Genomic DNA, 17848 nt, shown 5'->3' with positions numbered 1-17848 from the left:
TTGGATTCCATGATTTTTTGAGGGTTTAGGTTTAGGGGCCTAAATGTATGGCCAAGGTTATTAAAAAATCGTTGCGTTAGACATTTGTAGCATATGTTAAGAGAAAACAAATCTGACTGAAGTATGCCAGAATGGAAAATTGTTCAGTTCCGTTGAAATATACCATTCAGCATATTGATTTTGCTGAGCAAGGAGCATTACAGCCTCGCGGTACCTCCACGTACGGGCATAATCTAAAGAGCTTGCTCGAGGATAAATCATGAGATGAACACTGCAGCGGAACTAGACTCTGCACATGAACAAATTAAATTTTACGCCTGCAATATATTTAGCTAAATTTATATTATACGCATGGGGCACGTGCACACCTACTAGTTTATCTGAAACGACAACAGCTTAATCAACTCGCTGTAGCGCGCCCTACCAATACCTGGTTAGTTGTAGTTGCGTGAAAATAAGTGTTGAGAATTGAGATCTTGATTCAACAGAATCCGAAATAGTGCAGCGCCTCAAAATCCGTATTTCTAGACCTCCAGAAAATTTAATAAATTTTTTACATGTAGTGGATGCACGTATGTATGTGTGTGCTAATTTTAATATTCCTAAATTTGAAAGTATGTAATTTAGGAAAAAAATCACAAGTTCAGATGAATAGTCTAAACTAAACTCCCCCTCTCGATATTTTTGTAGCTTAGTGATATGTTAACTATGTAACTTAGTATTGAAGTAAGTTTAATCAAATTTAGAAGTACGCATAATTCAGAAGTTCCCTTTAGTAGTCGCGCCCCGTTGTAGCCGTGGGAGAAAAAAATCAATTAAGCAGAGCCACCGCCACCCGCAGCCGCAGGGAAGACGAGAGCGGCGATTTTAAAGGAGCCGGTAGGTGTAGGTGTTACATCTACCATCCACTCTCCGCTTTGAGATTGGTGAGGCTTTTGACATTTGTATAATATAAAACTAGTAATTGAAACATAAGTGAAACTTTTGTGAAACTAAAGTGATACATGGAAAATATTGTGCAATAATATGACAAAAAGTGAAACTGATGACATCATTGCTGACGTCACTACGGTTTGTTTCACAAAAATATTATTGTTTCAGTTATGTTTCAATTATGTTTCAAATTTGTTTCACAATTTTGTGACAAAATTGATCAGCACATGGCTTACGTTATCGCTGACGTCACTGCTGTAGGTACCGTTAACTTTAAAAAGAGGTTTTCGCAGGGAAGACATGGAAGCAAGGAACCAAAGCAACGGGAAGCGGAGCACATGCGAAGATTCTCGAGGATGATGTCTTGGCAGTGCGCGTGAGATCGACCAAATAATAGACAGCTAGAGGAAGTCGTGCAAGCCTTGTACAGATTGCACCTAGGTGGACGACGTGAACGAACTCATGATGGAAGCAACCAAACACAGCGCATGAGGATTGAAGAGTTCGTGGCATGGACGGACTGACGTAGGTGGCCGGAGAGAGGAGGAGCTAGGTGCGCGGCTCCGTCGATGGTCTGGGTCCTCCCATTTGCGGGCACAGCGAATGGATTGATGGGCGAGACCGGCCGCGAGACGGTAGCTAGCGAGCGAGCTGCAGCATCACATGCGCCAAAGGCGGCACCACATGGCCTGTCGATCTGCGAGAGTGAGTGTGCTCCTGCTAGCTCTTCACGTTTCCCGCGCTTTAATCAAAGCCACATGCACCACGACGAGCGTAGCCCACACGCCCTGCCTTCCTAATGATCCCCTATTCGTACAACATCACTATCGTTATAGAGCAACATCACTATCGTGATAGAGCAAGGAATCATATATGCATGCATGCACGCACCCACTCCAAAGCTAAGGGCATCTCGATCTACCCGGTTCTATCACGTTCGAATCAGTCCGCGAGGATACAAAAGGACCCATGCGCATGCTTTAGCATCACGATCCAAACAAACCGACCTATCTGATGCGATCCGTCCGTTCACTATATTTAAGAAGTGAATGCATATGCGCGGACAACATGCAAGTCCTCCCACATGGGCCGAGGGCCCAAATGGCAGCAACACAACGTCCTTCTTCCTCTAGGCAACAATGGAGGTAGGGTGACTCCACGTGAAGGAGAGGCCATAGGCAACCATCCATGTCCTGTCACCACCGTCGTTGCCCGAGTTCGCCGCCATTGAATCGGTCTGCGCGGACATGAGGACCAGGCGTGCATGCTTCAGCATCACAATCCAAAAGGACTCATCTATCCGGCATGATCCATCCATCCAGGAAATTTGGGGAGTGGATGCGTCTGCGCGGACATAACTCACGTTCTCCCATTTCCTCCCGTGTGGGCTAACGGCCCGAATGGCAGCGTTGCGTGAGCACGTTCTCCCATTTCCTCCCACGTGGGCTAAGGGCCCGAATGGCTGAGTCTGCGCGGACATCAACGACCTTCTTCCTCTAGTTAGCAATGGAGGTAGGCTGACTACATATGGGGGGAGGCCAGAGGCAACCAACGCCGTCCCTATCACCACCGCTGTCGCTCGAGTCCGTCGTCGTCGACCTCTTCAGTTTTGAGTTCGGTGTCACCGTCCAGTTGGGCATGGACTAAGACAGAGGTTGCGCCTCCCCATGACGTTTGCGTCGGTGATCGATGGGCAAGAGCCCCACTTGCTCGTACAGCGGGTCCCGGACGACTTGACCGGCCTTCGGTCCGTGGAGATGTTGTTCGGCCACGTCGACCAGATGTACCTCCACAACGGCTGAAGACAGTTCGCCCGTTCACACGTCATTGAAGTCGGGCACTTCGTCGTCTTCAAGTTCAACGGCCACAACATCACCATCAAGATCTACGATGAGATCATTTGCCGCCAACATTACCACTCCGGCGAGGGTGACTAGACAAGGGCAAGATGAAGATGATAGGCTCTCGTGCTATGTTTTTATTAGTTTCTAGTGCATTATATCAATTTTCTTCTTGCAAATTATGTCCAAACTTCTTATGCAATTCATGGATGTGGCCAAAATATTTAAATATTTTAATTTTTTTGGGTCAGAGCATGGAGCGAATGGGTCGTGGCGTAGGGGCAGGTCTCACAAGCCGGACCGCGACCCAACTTCTACACGGCGCAACCTAAATGGACTGAGACCATTCAGATCACTATTTTAGGTCGCTCCGCTGGGATGCCCTAAACACACCACATGCAGGCACCTAACTTGCATTGGTTCAATCACAAAGGCAAGGACTGTACACGGACCAGTTAATCACACAAAACGACTATACATACACCAAAGCAGTGGTACCAGCACTCAATTACATGTACCTACTGGCAGTGATCAACAAGCAAAGCCTCGATCTCGGCTAATTAGGGGCGGCACGTAATTAATCTACACGTACCGACCAAGCACACATACACACACAAAGCATCAACACTCACATTCCGTATACTACTGCTGGAGCTGTGGGCCGAGGCTATCTCGTATTTTCTCTCTTTGAGATCATTTTTCTCTGTTCTTTTTGGAGTCCGATTGCCCGTCAGATCGATCGACCCATGTTCAAGCCGCGTCGGAGGAGGAGGAGGAGCTGGAGCAGACGCGGTGGCGCGGGCAGGAGACGAGGTGGTCGTTGGTGAGGCCGACGGCCTGCATGAAGGAGTGGAGCACCGTCGGGCCGACGAATCGGAAGCCACGCCGGACCATGTCCTTGCTGATGGACTCCGACTTGGACGTCTTCACCGGGATCTTCCGGCTGTATTTATACCCCGGCGACAGGGGCTTGTGGTTCACGAACCCCCACACGTACTTGCCGAACGAACCGAAGTCTCGCCGAACCTGCTCATGTCCAAGGATCCATTGCAAACATTGTTAGCTTATTTTTAATGTTCTTCTAAATCCAAGCATTATATATTGTAGAATAGCAAGTTATACGTAATGTAGTAGGTACCACATTATACAAGTTAAATACTGTGGGCTGGTCGTTCTACTTGACTTACAAAATGAAAGTGGCCTCATCTACCTACCTACGTACAGAGAATGCACTAGTTGATCGGTAGTTAGGCTAGCATAATTGGGGCCGGTACGTCGTGTGCAACACCCTTCTCCAACCACGGAGGAGAGAATATTTTGTGCACGTCTAAATTACCCGTGTCACCCCTGCGAAGCAGAGCTTCAGCAAATTTCTTGCTTGACATGACAAGTATTATGAGCATCTTTTCCAGCGATCAAATCAAATGTTGGTTGTGTCGAGCTTTATGACAACGCACTTGATTTGCATCTGCAAAACAGAGTCATTAAAGGGCGTTCGCTGTTGAAAGAAGAGCTGTCCACCACGAGGGGTGTAAGCTGTCAGGGATTCCGTTAGGCTTCGCTCTCACTCAACTGATCCTCGTTTCCTGGCCCTTGTGTTCATCTTTCGGTCAGATTTTGATTGCGAGGTTGCTGTACTAGTGTCTCCCATCTCTACTTAAGTACTTATCAATCGAAATCATTCAAAACATGAAAGGAAATATAAGCTATATGCGAAATGGGTATCATGAAGTACTGAAGTCTCTGTAAATTCTGACAGCGCTAAAAAGGACAAGCTGATGAGAAGCTCTGGGTTTGAGCGCAGGAGACGGTACCTCGAGAATCCGGCAGGCGTTGTTGACGGCTCCTCTGATGGTGCCCAGATCGAGCCCGAACCCTGCGCTAACCGACGCCATCTGCTTCTCCGTGTATTTGGCGACCGCCTCCACGTCGAAGCCGGAGAATGCCTCCCTATTTTTGACCAGGCAGTACAAGATCAGCACAGATTCATGTTGCGACGGATGCACGCAAGCTAACGAAGCATGGGTAATACTACAGTGTTGATGTGTTCCGAACCTGTAGATGTGTCTCCTCCTGAGGATGGACGCCCAGTCTGCCCCGACTTGCACGCCGGACAGCGTCAGCATCTCGAACAGCAGCCTGTCGTCGTCGTCAAAGAAAGAAAATGTCAAAACCATCGTTACCCAGTTCGATCGACCGGTTGTGAACTTGTGGTGGTTAAGCAGAATAATGTGGCAACTCACTCGTCGTCGTGCACCGGCAGCCCCCACTCCTCGTCGTGGTACGCCACGTACACGGGGTCCGAGTAGGCCGTGATGAAGCTGCACCGCTTCTCGTCCAGCGCGGCGACGACGGGCGCCGCCCCGGCAGCAGCAGCGGTCGCGGTGGCGGTTGCGCCGACCCTGCCCTCCACACGGGAGAAGGACGCGGTGCGCCCGTAGTGCGCGATGCGCGACTTGCGCTGCGCCTGCGCCTGCGTCACGTGCTCCCGCTGCGCCGCCGCGATGCTCCCGGCGGGGCCGGCCACCTCGAACGCCTCCAGCGCCGCGAACGTCACCACCGGCAGCACGGCGCCGGCCTTCTTGGGCGCTTTCCTGTTCTTCTCCGCGCCCACGGACGGCACAGCTCTGGCGCCCGCCGCCTTTGCCGGCGTCGGCGGCAGTAGGTACGGCGCAGCCGCTGCCGCGCGGGCGAAGTCGCCAGCGCCGGTGTTCTTCGGCGCTGCAGCGGCAGGAGCAGCGGCAGCATTGTCGTACGAAGCCGGCATGGAGAGCGACTTCTGCAGCGACTTCTTGAGCGGCCGGGCAACCTCCGTTGCAGCGACGCGGTTGCCGGCCGGCTGCAGGACCGGCCGGCCGGCGATCTGGGCCACGCCGGCGGACTTGACGTTGGAGTTGCACATTCTGTCTTCGGGAGTTGGTTTCAGTTCTAGTGGTGGTTAATGGCGATGAATTGAACTGTGAGCTGTGAGTGCTGCGGTGGATTGTATGCTGCGGGAAGCAAGGTGGTATATATAAGCGGCGGGGGAGCTAGGCCGGGAAAGGTGGTAGGGACAGAGAGGAGATGAGGAGCTGGCACAGCGTCACAGGTGCGGAGTGTTAAGCTTCATGCACTAGCCACTTGAACTAAAAGTCCGAACTAATGGAAAGAGCTAGACAATTCACATATACACTTCACAACACCCCCACTCGCGTGTGACGGGAGAAGAGAAAGTCAACACGTGAAAGAAGAAGAGCACACCGAAACAGCAGTGGCTAAAGAGGGGGGCAACAGGAATTTTTTGGCTTAATTGCGAAAACCATGTGAACGACAGGATTTGAACTTGAGACCTGGGGCTCTGATACCATGTTAAACTTCATGCACTAGCCAGTTGAACCAAAAGTCCGAACTGATGGAAAGGGCTAGGCAATCCACATATACACTTCACAACACCCCCACTCGCGTGTGACGGGAGAAGAGAAAGTCAACACGTGAAAGAAGAAGAGCACACCGAAACAACGGTGGCTATAGAGGGGGCAACGAGCAATTTTTAGGCTTAATTGCGAAAACCATGTGAAAACCAGGATTTGAACTCAAGACTCGGGGCTCTGATACCATGTTAAACTTCATGCACTAGCCACTTGAACCAAAAGTCCGAGCTGGTGGAAAGGGCTAGGCAATCTACTTATACACTTCACAACACCCCCACTCGCGTGTGACGAGAGAAGAGAAAGTCAACACGTGAAAGAAGAAGAGCACACCGAAACAGTGGTGGCTAAAGAGGGGGGCAACAGCAATTTTTAGGATTAATTGCGAAAACCATGTGAAAGACAAGATTTGAACTTGAGACCAGGGGCTCTCTGATACCATGTTAAGCTTCATGCACTAGCCACTTGAACCAAAAGTCCGAACTGATGGAAAGGGCTAGGCAATCCACATATACACTTCACAACACCCCCACTCGCATGTGACGAGAGAAGAGAAAGTCAACACGTGAAAGAAGAAGAGCACACCGAAACAACGGTGGCTATAGAGGGGGGCAACAGCAATTTTTAGGCTTAATTGCGAAAACCATGTGAAAACCAGGATTTGAACTCAAGACCTGGGGCTCTGATACCATGTTAAACTTCATGCACTAGCCACTTGAACCAAAAGTCCGAGCTGGTGGAAAGGGCTAGGCAATCTACTTATACACTTCACAACACCCCCACTCGCGTGTGACGAGAGAGAGAAAGTCAACACGTGAAAGAAGAAGAGCACACCGAAACAGTGGTGGCTAAAGAGGGGGGCAACAGCAATTTTTAGGATTAATTGCGAAAACCATGTGAAAGACAAGATTTGAACTTGAGACCAGGGGCTCTCTGATACCATGTTAAGCTTCATGCACTAGCCACTTGAACCAAAAGTCCGAACTGATGGAAAGGGCTAGGCAATCCACATATACACTTCACAACACCCCCACTCGCATGTGACGAGAGAAGAGAAAGTCAACACGTGAAAGAAGAAGAGCACACCAAAACAGCGGTGGCTATAGAGGGGGGGTAACAGCAATTTTTAGGCTTAATTGCGAAAACCATGTGAAAGCTAGGATTTGAACTTGAGACCTGGGGCTCTGATACCATGTTAAGCTTCATGCACTAGCCACTTGAACCAAAAGTCCGAACTGATGGAAAGAGCTAGGCAATCCACATATACACTTCACAACACGGAGAAACCGGTGTACGGTATGATATGGTTCATGCATAAATTGAGGTTTTGGATTCCCTCAAAAAAAGAATTGAGGTTTTGGAGCCAAGCTCCTGTAAAGGTGGCAGCTTGCATTTTTCTGTTGGGCCGATGGTGGGCGGTGGTAAGAGCAACCGGCAAGAATCTGTTGTGATTGTTCAACTACGTTAGTTTACCAATTGTTATTGTAAGTTTTTCAAGGAACGGTTCCTACTCACTCCATCACAAAAAAACATGGTTTAATGTTTTGTAGATACAAATAATGTATCTATAACTAAAGTATATATCCATATACATCCATAGGAATTATAAAATTTTCACGAATCATAATAGTTAACACAAGTCAACCTCTCTAGAGAAGCCCTAACCTCATGTGTGTTTGCTCTCATGCAGCTGCGAAGGTACCGCCATCACACCAAAAGTATGGTGCGGACGGTGCTAAATATTAGTTGTGATTGGTCATCTAAGTTGGTTTAACTTGTTTAAATTATTGTTACAGGTTTTTGTAGGAATAAGTTTCACGGAATAACATTTTCATGAATCATAACCGTTGATACATCACAACCCGTCTAGAGGAGCCCTCGCCGCTTCATGGCCGCTCTCAGGCTATTGCGGAGGCACCCATGTCGAGGGTACTCCTCGGCAATGCCCTCCGTTTGGGGCTTAGGGTTAGCGGAATCCTGCAAGCTGACACGAGACATCGGTTCACAGACAAGCGGGGAGAGCGATTTACCCAGGTTCGGGGCCCTCGATGAGGTAAAACCCTTACGTCCCGCCCGTCTGTTCTTGATTATGATGATAATGGGTTACAATGGGGTGCCGAATAGTTCGGCTGAGATCTCGTCGAGAGGCTAAGTGCTATGGTGACCTAGCTCTGGACTTTCTGGTGGCTAGTATTGCTACGATTGGTTCTGTTCCTCGGCAGCCCCTCTCCTGGCCTTTATATGGGAGGCCAGGTCTCAAGAGGTCTAACCAAGTACGACTAGGTTTACAACAGCTTTAAATCTAATCTTTCCTTGTTCGGCCGCTTCCTTGTCTTGCCCGCCAAGGATTCCTCTAGTGCGCCGTCCAGGTGGCCCATCTTGCCTCCAGGTGTCTTCATGGGCCTCCAACTAATCAATACAAGATAGGGCAATGTCGGTTACCCGAAGGGTAATACCCACGTCAGTAGCCCCCGAGTGTCTAGCCGAACATTGTTCGGGTAGAGACTGAAGCATGTTTTCTGTTGATGTTCTTCTCCTTGATTGTCCTTGTTCGCCTTGAATCAGCATCATCCTTCTTATCGGGTGCGCGTTAGCGCTCCCGATGGGAGTAGCCCCCGAGTCTAGGTACGGATGCTTGCAATCCGTGCGTAGACTCAAGTTGTACCACTCGAGCATTCTTCTCTGCCGAAGTTTTCTGCAGGTCTTCATAGGTCAGCCGATATATTTCCCACTTGCAAGGGATAATGAGTAACGTGCCCAACTTTTGTTGGTTAACTACCGATGGCAAAACAACGTTACTCTACACAGAATCAAGTCCCCGGGCATGATCCTGGAGTGCAAAATTTTTTATCGGGTGCGCTTCCAGCGCTCCCGATGGGAGTAGCCCCCAAGTCTGGGCACAGGTGCTTGCAACTGGGTGCAGACTCGAGCTAAACAACCCTCTTTTTCTTCATCGCTTTTTTTCTTCGAGTCCTCAATCATATCGGGTGCGCGTCAGCGCTCCCGATGGGAGTAGCCCCCCGAGTCTAAGCGCAGATGCTTTGTAATCTGTGCTTAGATTCAAGTTCACCATCCGATAGTTTTTTTTATTCCTTCGAGTGCCTCAATTTTTTTATGACATCACTGTTGACGTGCAACCGCTGTGGGCTGATTGACAGGACTTGACCTGACAGGCCCACCCTAGCTCTGCGCGGGCAGTTTTTAGGGCTTGACCAGTGCACGCCTGGCGATCGAGGCGTCTCCTCGATTTTCGCACAACGTGGGAATAATGGGCCGCCGGTTCCACTCCTTCCTCAAGCGCCACGTGTACAGTCAGATCTGCTCCACCTCCCACGACGCCTGTGGAGTTATGGCCACGATTTCGCACAAATTATTACAGAATAATAGGGGGCCTCCTCTCTTTTTTATCTTTCACCCCGTTTACTGCTCATCTTCTCTCTCAAGCCTTCCTGTTCCTCTGCCCCTTCATCAGAAACTCCGTTCACCATGGGCAAGAAGAAGAGCGGCAGTACCTCGGAGGCGGCCAAAGTTAGCCGTGATTGGAGCGCCTTCGCCATTTCCAACCGCGACATCAACAAGCTTCGCGCTCTCGGCTTCATCTCCGCATCTGAGGAGGACATTCGTCTTCCAGGTTCGGTTTCTCGCCCAAAGCCCCCGAAGGGCTTCACTGTCATGTTTGTTGTCTTCTTGTTCCGTGGCCTCTCTCTTCCGGCCCATGAGTTCCTTCGCTCCCTCCTTTTCTTCTATGGGATTCAGCTCTGGCAGCTGACCCCAAATTCCGGCCTCCATCTCTCCATTTTCATTACCGTTTGCGAGGCCTTCCTCGGCATTGAACCTCACTGGGGTCTTTGGAGGAATATCTTCTATGTGAAGCGTCACAATGACAGCAATGCCCCCACCCCATCGTCGGTGGCGTTGGCTTCGTCGTCAGGAAGGAGGTCGACTACTTCGACTACCCAATGAAGGAATCCATCCAGGGTTGGCGCAACAAGTGGTTCTACCTGCGAGATCCCGCCGTTCCTGGGCGGCGTTCAAATCTCCCTTCCTTTGATGACGTCTTGGTGGCTCAGAAGAAGAAGTCTTGGCAAAACGCCCTTTCTCCCGAAGAGAAGGCGACAGCCGACGAACTGTTTGAGCAGATAGTCGCTTTGAAGAATACAGGAGGCTTGACGATGTGCGGCACTGAAGTAGTTTCAGTGTTCCTACAACGTCGAGTGCAGCCACTAATGTCTCGACCTCACCAGTTATGGCTTTATACTGGCAAAGGCGACAAGTCAAGGATCAACTCTACCGTCCTATCGGCAGATGAGCTTCGGGATGAGGTTCGTCGCCTGACATGCCTCAGTACGAAGGACACCATCGTCTTGACATCGGCTCGTCCTCCCTATGATCTCGACCACCTTCCGTCTGAGGTAATCTTACTGCTCCTCGTTTGCTTTCACCTCTTTTTGCTTCGTCGCGCTTTACAAACTTCTTTACTCTTTTTGATAGGCCCCCGTCGTCGTTCGATGCTATCCTCCTACACCGGAAAGTGGTGTGGAACCGGAGGATGATGACGACGATTCTGAAGGAATTGAAGACGCCCAGCAGGTCCTCGAGGACAGCGATGTTCAAGAGGGCGACACTGCCGAGGATGCCGCTTTTACCAGGAGCAAGCGCCGCTTGAAGATAGACGATGATTTCATCACGACGGCTGAATCTAGTCCCAGCGACCAAGATAATGATGCCGTTGGAACTCCTCCGCCTTCTCCTGTTGACAAGGGGCCATCAGGCTTTTTCGCTGCCGAGGATGACTTGGAACTGTGAGCACCTTCACTCCTTTGTGATTGGATCTTCGTTTCTTCTTTGTATGCTAATCATTTTATTTCCTGAAGTAGCTCTGACGATGACCTCGTCCCTCTCTCAAAGAGGGCTAAGTTAACTGCTGAAAGAACATCATCGGCCAAAGAGCCTATCCCTTCCTCTGCCAAGCCAACGCCTCCTACCAGGACGGCCGTGGAGAAGATTCCGGTGTCGAAGGTTATTCCTCCTGGCGATGCCCCTACTTCGTCGGCTTCTCGTGATCACGTAAGTATTTATGTTGCCTTGTTTTGCTGAATTTCTCTTTTTATCGACTGAGTCTCCCTTCTTCCTTGCTGCAGCCGATTTATGCCACAGTCGACGATGTGGTAGATTTTGCCGAGCAGTTTACCCGACTGGAGGCTGAAAACGCCCAGCTTCGGAAGACCGTCAAGTCCTCGGCTGATCAGGTGTTAGAAGCCAACAGGCTTGCCACCGATGCCAAGAACGAAAACGTCTCGCTGAAGAGGGAGCTGTCGAAGCTGAAGCAGCAAATGAAGGATGAACAGGAAGCCAGGCGTGCGGCAGCGATCGCAGTCGATAAGAAGGAAGGCATCCTCCGCGAGTCCATCAAAGGCTTATTGGGTGAGTTCTTTGACACGTAACTTCTTTTTTGGTATTTCTTTACTGGCTGCTGACCTGTCTTTCCTTCAGAGGCCGCCAACATAACCGTCACCCGACGAGATCAGCTCCGGGAGGACTCCACATCCGATGCCTTGTCGCTCGCCGCTGAGTCAAACGTCCAAGTCCTTGGCCTTCTGCAAAAGACCAAAGGAGCTCTGTCGAGGTTGTACTCGATGATCTTTCCGAAGGCAAAACAGGACAAGACCCTTGGCGAGATGGCGGATGCTTTCCTTGTCGACTCTTCAGAGCCAGTGGAGGTATTGAAACGCCGTTCCCGATTATTCGGGGCGGTTCTTACTTTCCAGCTGCTAATGGGTCATGGGCTGGGGTCTGACTTGGAGAAGTTGTCTAAGGCATTGCCTGTGGATGATGACAACCACTTAGTCGACCTTGAACCTTTTAAAAGATCGGCAGTGACTTGTGCCAATCAACTGCTGAAGTTGGTAGACGAAGCACAAGCCAAGCCCACTCCTGAAGCTGCCCCTGGCTCGTCGTCAGCGCCTCCTTGATTTTGTTTCTTCGTTTAGTTGTAAACAAAGCCACTCGTGGCTTGACTTAGTCCTATTTATTTCGGCTCTGTTGCCAGTTTCAAACAACCTTTTGGATGTAATATAAATGCCGATGCTCCCGATGGGAGTTTTATGTTTAACGTCTTTCTGAATCGAAGATTGTGCTGCAGATTCCTTCATCCTCTTCTCGTCCCGAACTTTTCTTGAATCCTTCGGCTAACGATGAATCTGACCTTGTTCGCCGCTTACGTGACCAAGTATCCCGTTTAAATAAGGACATTGCTTCTATTCAGGCTATGGCAGCGTTGGTGAAGAAGAAAGGAGAAATAGCGACTGCTATCGAGCAGTATGCTATTGATGGTCTTCAAGTTGCCACCGAAAGTTTGGGCTGTGAGTATTTTCCCTATCTCCTGCCTCCTGGCGTAGCTCGGATGCTCTTTTTAACTGATATTCATTCCTTTCCAGTTGTATCTTCAGATAAATCCGAGGAAGACAGGAGGATTCATGAGAAGGTCGGGGCGATGACTGATGCTGCTCACCTGAAGCACGATATGTGGCTGCATCGTCCGAAGGCTGTTGTTATGGCAAAGTTCGAGTACCGTGTGGAGAAAACACATTACTACTTCGATAAGTTTCATGCTCATCTCAAGATGGTCTGGGGTACTTTGTTTCCTCTGGATGAAGCTCCGGAAACTTTATCTGCCCTGTTTACCCGATTCAAGTCGCCAAAAAGGATCCGGCAATTGGTGCGGAAGGAGCTTCTGGCTGGCGCCGAACTTGCTTTTGCTTCGGTGTTGGCGTGCCATCCATCCTTAGATTTAAGGGTCGTAGCAAACACTGATACAAGTTTGGGCCAATATTATGATATTGCTAGAGGTCCCGCATATACCATTGTTTCTCGAATGGAGTCTTGTCTTGAAAAGGAAACGAGAGGTCAAGGGAGCCAGGGAGCCTAGTCCTGAATGTAACATCCTTGTACCTGCATGAAATTGTTTTTGTACAAGCTTACTGCTTGCGCTACACGCTATACTAGTTGTATTGATAATTTATTGTCGAGGGCAGCTGAGTGATCAGTTCAACCTGCTCTCCCGACGACTTCGTTGAATTTTTGCAATGTTATTGCGAAGCCGATATGTAAGTTTTTGTAAAAGCGAAACCCATCGACTTAGTCGAGGGAATTAGACGCTTGGCTTCGTCACACGGTGCACCGGTTTGGGCCTTATTTCGATGTAATGTAACCATCGACTGCAGCACTCGAATATTATTCGAGGCTTGGATTGGTTGTTTTTAGTACGTCATTAATCTTAGCTCTCGTTGAGAGTATTTAATTAATGACGCTGTGTAAAGGTATTCTTCAGGCCAACGCTCCCGATGGGAGTAAGAGCCGATTGTTTAGGGCCCCAAACGATATGGTCGGGTGATAGGGCCTGAATTAAGAAAAAAGGTAGAAAACCTGATTAGAACTTTAGTCATAATGCAACAGTAACCTTAAAGGCTGTCGAATAAGTAAAGACAATTGTATCCTAGGTGTAGAACCGCCGCAGTTGTGCGATGTTCCATGGATTCCCAACGTCTTTTCCTGAAGCTGGATTTTTGAGCCGATATGCTCCTCCCGGTATCACTTCAGTGACGATGTACGGTCCTTCCCACGGGGATTCAAGTTTCAAGGGTCTCTCTTGCTTCAACCGAAGCACCATATCCCCAACATTGAAGCTTCGGCTGTGTATTCGTCGGCTGTGATAGTTCCTCAACGCCTGTTGGTATACCATCGTTCTTGCCAAGGCAATGTCTCGTGCTTCGTCGAGAAGGTCCATAGCGTCCTGCAACGCGATGTTGGAAGAAGATTTTGTGTATGCTGTCACTCGAGGAGCTTCGAACCGAACGTCGGCTGGTAGGACTGCTTCGGCTCCGTGCACTAAGAAGAACGGGGTGTACTGAGTTGATCTGTTGGGCGTAGTGCGCAAGCTCCATAGCACAGATGGTAGCTCCTCTTCCCAGGCTCCAGCCGCGCCTGTAAGGCGTTTCTTGAGGCCATCCCCTATTAGGCCGTTGATCCTTTCTACTTTCCCATTGGTCTGTGGGTGGCTAACTGATGCAAACTTCAGTTTGATTCCTCCGTCGTCGCAGAACTTCCGAAACTCTTTCGAGTCGAAGTTCGATCCGTTGTCTGTGACGATACTGTGGGGCATACCGAAGCGACAAGTTATTCCTCTGAAAAACTGAACAGTTGTTTCGGCCTTTTGGTTTCGAACGGGCACTGCTTCGATCCACTTGGTGAATTTGTCGACTGCGACCAGCAAATACGTGTGCCCTCCAGGCGACGACCTCGGCAGTGGTCCAACTTGGTCGAGTCCCCACTGAGCAAAGGGCCAGGCTAGAGGTATTGTCATTAGATCTGTTGCGGGGGCGTGCGGTTTTGGGGAAAAGTGCTGGCAGGGGTCACATTTCATGACTAGGTCTCGAGCATCCGATGCTGCTGTTGGCCAGTAAAATCCTGCCCTGAAGGCTTTTGCTACAAGGGCCCTGCTTCCTGCGTGGTGTCCGCAGGTTCCTTCATGTATCTCGCGTAGTAGTGCTTTTCCCTCGTCAATGGCAATGCACCTTTGGAGGATACCCGAGATACTGCGTTTGTAAAGCTCGCCATTGATCATGGTGAAAGCCTTTGACCGCCTGACGATTCGCCTCGCTTCCACATAATCCTCTGGCAACTCTTGCTTCGTTAGGTACGCTAGTAAGGGTTTAGTCCATAACGGCTCAAGAAGGAGGACTTGCTCCGCTGATGATGGTGAAGGTTCTTCGACAGTTTGCTGCTAGCCCGCCGCTGATTCGTCAGTCGATGGTTTTGAAGGTGCCGAAGCTTTCTCCTTTATCGAACGCTGTTCAATGACTTCGTAGAACACCCCGTCTGGGATGGGGGAGCACGTGGACCCGATGTTCGCCAGAGTGTCGGCTTCTTCATTGCTAGCTCTGCCGATATGTTTGAGCTCACATCCCTCGAACTTGGCTTCCATATTTTGGTACAACTGTCGATAAGCGATCATGTTGTCGCTGACTGCATCGCATAAGTTCATCGACTGCTGCACCACTAAGTTTGAATCTCCGTAAATTTCTAGGCGAGTTGCCCCGCATGCTTTCGCCATTCTCATTCCGTGTAGCAGCGCTTCATACTCCGCTTCATTATTCGTCGGCAAGGGAAGTTCATACGTAGTATGTACTTCATCTTATCTCCCTGTGGTGATATCAATATCACTCCTGCTCCTGCGCCTGTGCTCCGCTTTGACCCGTCGAAGTACATTGTCCACGATCCCGACATGTCGGGTGCTGCTGGTGTCTGCGACTGGATCCAATCTGCCACAAAATCTGGGAGGACTTGAGACTTTATCGCCGTTCTGTTAACGTAAGTTATGTCGTGTGGCGCTATCTCGATGGCCCATTGGGACACCCGACCTGTGGCTTCTGGGTTAGTCATTATGTTCTTCAACGGTGCTTCGCTGACGACGACGATCGTGTGCTCCGTGAAATAATGACGCAGCTTACGAGCCGACTTCCAAACTGCGTATGCCAGCTTCTGATGACGAGGATACCTCTGCTTTGCGGGCGTGAGTACTTCACTGAGGTAGTATACGGGCCTTTGAACGCCATGGACATGTCCTGCCTCTTCCCTCTCGACAACCAAAACGCTGCTAAAGACTTGTGCTGTCGCGGCTATGTACATAAGCAGCTTTTCCTTTTCACGCGGGGTGACGAGGACTGGGGACGTCGACAGGATTTTCTTCAAGTTGTCGAAGGACTCCTGCGCTTCCTTGGTCCACTCGAACTTTTCTGACTTTTTCATCAGGTTATAGAAAGGTAAAGCTTTTTCTCCCAGCTTGGCGATGAATCTGCTAAGCGCTGCCAATCGTCCTGCCAACTGCTGCACTTGGTGCATATTCTTTGGCGGCTCCATGTCGAGAATAGCTTTGATTTTCAAGGGGTTAGCTTCAATCCCCCTGGCCGAAATGAAGTACTGATACGCGTACAGCACGCGTCCGTTGGGAACCCCAAGAGGAAGGTGTGATGCGTACAACGGCAAGTTTTCCCTCAGTAAGAAACCAAGGTTTATCGAACCAGTAGGAGCCAAGAAGCACGTTGAAGGTTGATGGCGACGAGATGTAGTGCGGCGCAACACCAGGGATTCCGGCGCCAACGTGGAACCTGCACAACACAACCAAAGTACTTTGCCCCAACGAAACAAGTGAGGTTATCAATCTCACCGAGCTTGCTGTAACAAAGGATTAGATGTATAGTGTGGATGATGATTGTTTGCGAGAAAACGAGTAGAACAAGTATTGCAGTAGATTGTATTCGATTAAAAGAATGGACCGGGGTCCACGAGTTCACTAGTGGTGTCTCTCCCATAAGATAAATAGCATGTTGGGTGAACAAATTACAGTTGGGCAATTGACAAATAGAGAGGGCATGACAATGCACATACATGATATGATGAGTATAGTGAGATTTAATTGGGCATTACGACAAAGTACATAGACCGCTATCCAGCATGCATCTATGCCTAAAAAGTCCACCTTCGGGTTATCATCCGAACCCCTTCCAGGTATTAAGTTGCAAACAACGAGACAATTGCATTAAGTATGGTGCGTAATGTAATCAACAACTACATCCTCGGACATAGCATCGATGTTTTATCCCTAGTGGCAACAGACACATCCACAACCTTAGAATTTTACATCACATCGTCCCGCATTTAATGGATGCATGAACCCACTATCGAGCATAAATACTCCCTCTTGGAGTTAAGAGTAAAAACTAGGCCAGAGCCTCTACTAATAACGGAGAGCATGCAAGATCATAAACAACACATAGATAATAGATTGATAATCAACATAACATTGTATTCTCTATCCATCGGATCCCAACAAACACAACATATAGCATTACAGATAGATGATCTTGATCATGTTAGGCAGCTCACAAGACCCGACAATGAAGCACAATTAGGAGAAGACGACCATCTAGCTACTGCTATGGACCCATAGTCCAGGGGTGAACTACTCACTCATCACTCCGGAGGCGACCATGGCGGTGAAGAGTCCTCCGGGAGATGATTCCCCTCTCCGGCAGGGTGCCGGAGGCGATCTCCTGAATCCCCCGAGATGGGATTGGCGGCGGCGACGTCTCTGGAAGGTTTTCCGTATCGTGGCTCTCGGTACTGGGGGTTTTGCGACGAAGGCTATAAGTAGGCGGAGGAGATAGGTCAGGGGGCCACACGAGGGCCCCACATGACAGGCCGGCGCGGCCAAAGCCCAGGCCGCGCCGCCTTAGTGTGTCGGCGCCCCGTGGCCCCACTTCGTGACTCCTTCGGTCTTCTGGAAGCTTCGTGTGAAAATAGGCCCCTGGGCATTGATTTCGTCCAATTCCGAGAATATTTCCTTACTAGGATTTCTGAAACCAAAAACAGCAGAAAACAGCAACTGGCTCTTCGACATCTTGTTAATAGGTTAGTGCCGGAAAATGCATAAATATGACATAAAGTATGCATAAAACATGTAGATATCATCAATAATGTGGCATTGAACATAAGAAATTATCGATACGTCAGAGACATATCGATAATTCCCAAGCTTAGTTCCTGCTCGTCCCGAGCAGGTAAACTATAACAAAGATAATTTCTGGAGTGACATGCCATCATAACCTA

At 49.5% G+C, this 17848-nt stretch overlaps 1 protein-coding gene across 1 annotated transcript; it reads right to left on the bottom strand.

Annotated features, from left to right (window-relative positions):
• Positions 1-3233: 3233 nt before the first annotated feature.
• On the bottom strand, positions 3234-5739 carry LOC124666892. Its single transcript, XM_047204222.1, has 4 exons — positions 5018-5739; positions 4830-4913; positions 4589-4724; positions 3234-3800 (listed from the first exon to the last, which is right to left on the bottom strand). Exons 1-4 carry the CDS (start codon positions 5674-5676, stop codon positions 3525-3527), a joined length of 1155 nt encoding a protein of 384 aa, XP_047060178.1. The 5' UTR covers positions 5677-5739; the 3' UTR covers positions 3234-3524.
• Between the last annotated feature and the right edge of the window lie 12109 nt (positions 5740-17848).

This window comes from Lolium rigidum, chromosome 6 (genome assembly GCF_022539505.1).
Source record: "Lolium rigidum isolate FL_2022 chromosome 6, APGP_CSIRO_Lrig_0.1, whole genome shotgun sequence".
In the NCBI taxonomy this organism is placed as follows: domain Eukaryota; kingdom Viridiplantae; phylum Streptophyta; class Magnoliopsida; order Poales; family Poaceae; genus Lolium; species Lolium rigidum.
The sequence above is the reverse complement of the archived record's forward strand: the minus strand, read 5'-3'. Positions and strand labels throughout refer to the sequence as shown.

Excerpts from the sequence above, each read along its gene's own strand:
- LOC124666892 (XM_047204222.1), bottom strand. The coding sequence starts at position 5,676 with ATGTGCAACTCCAACGTCAAGTCCGCCGGCGTGGCCCAGATCGCCGGC. Across the intron at positions 4,914-5,017 it reads CTGCCGGTGCACGACGACGA|GCTGCTGTTCGAGATGCTGA; the intron begins GTGAGTTGCCAC and ends CGACGACGACAG. Across the intron at positions 3,801-4,588 it reads ACGCCTGCCGGATTCTCGAG|GTTCGGCGAGACTTCGGTTC; the intron begins GTACCGTCTCCT and ends GGACATGAGCAG.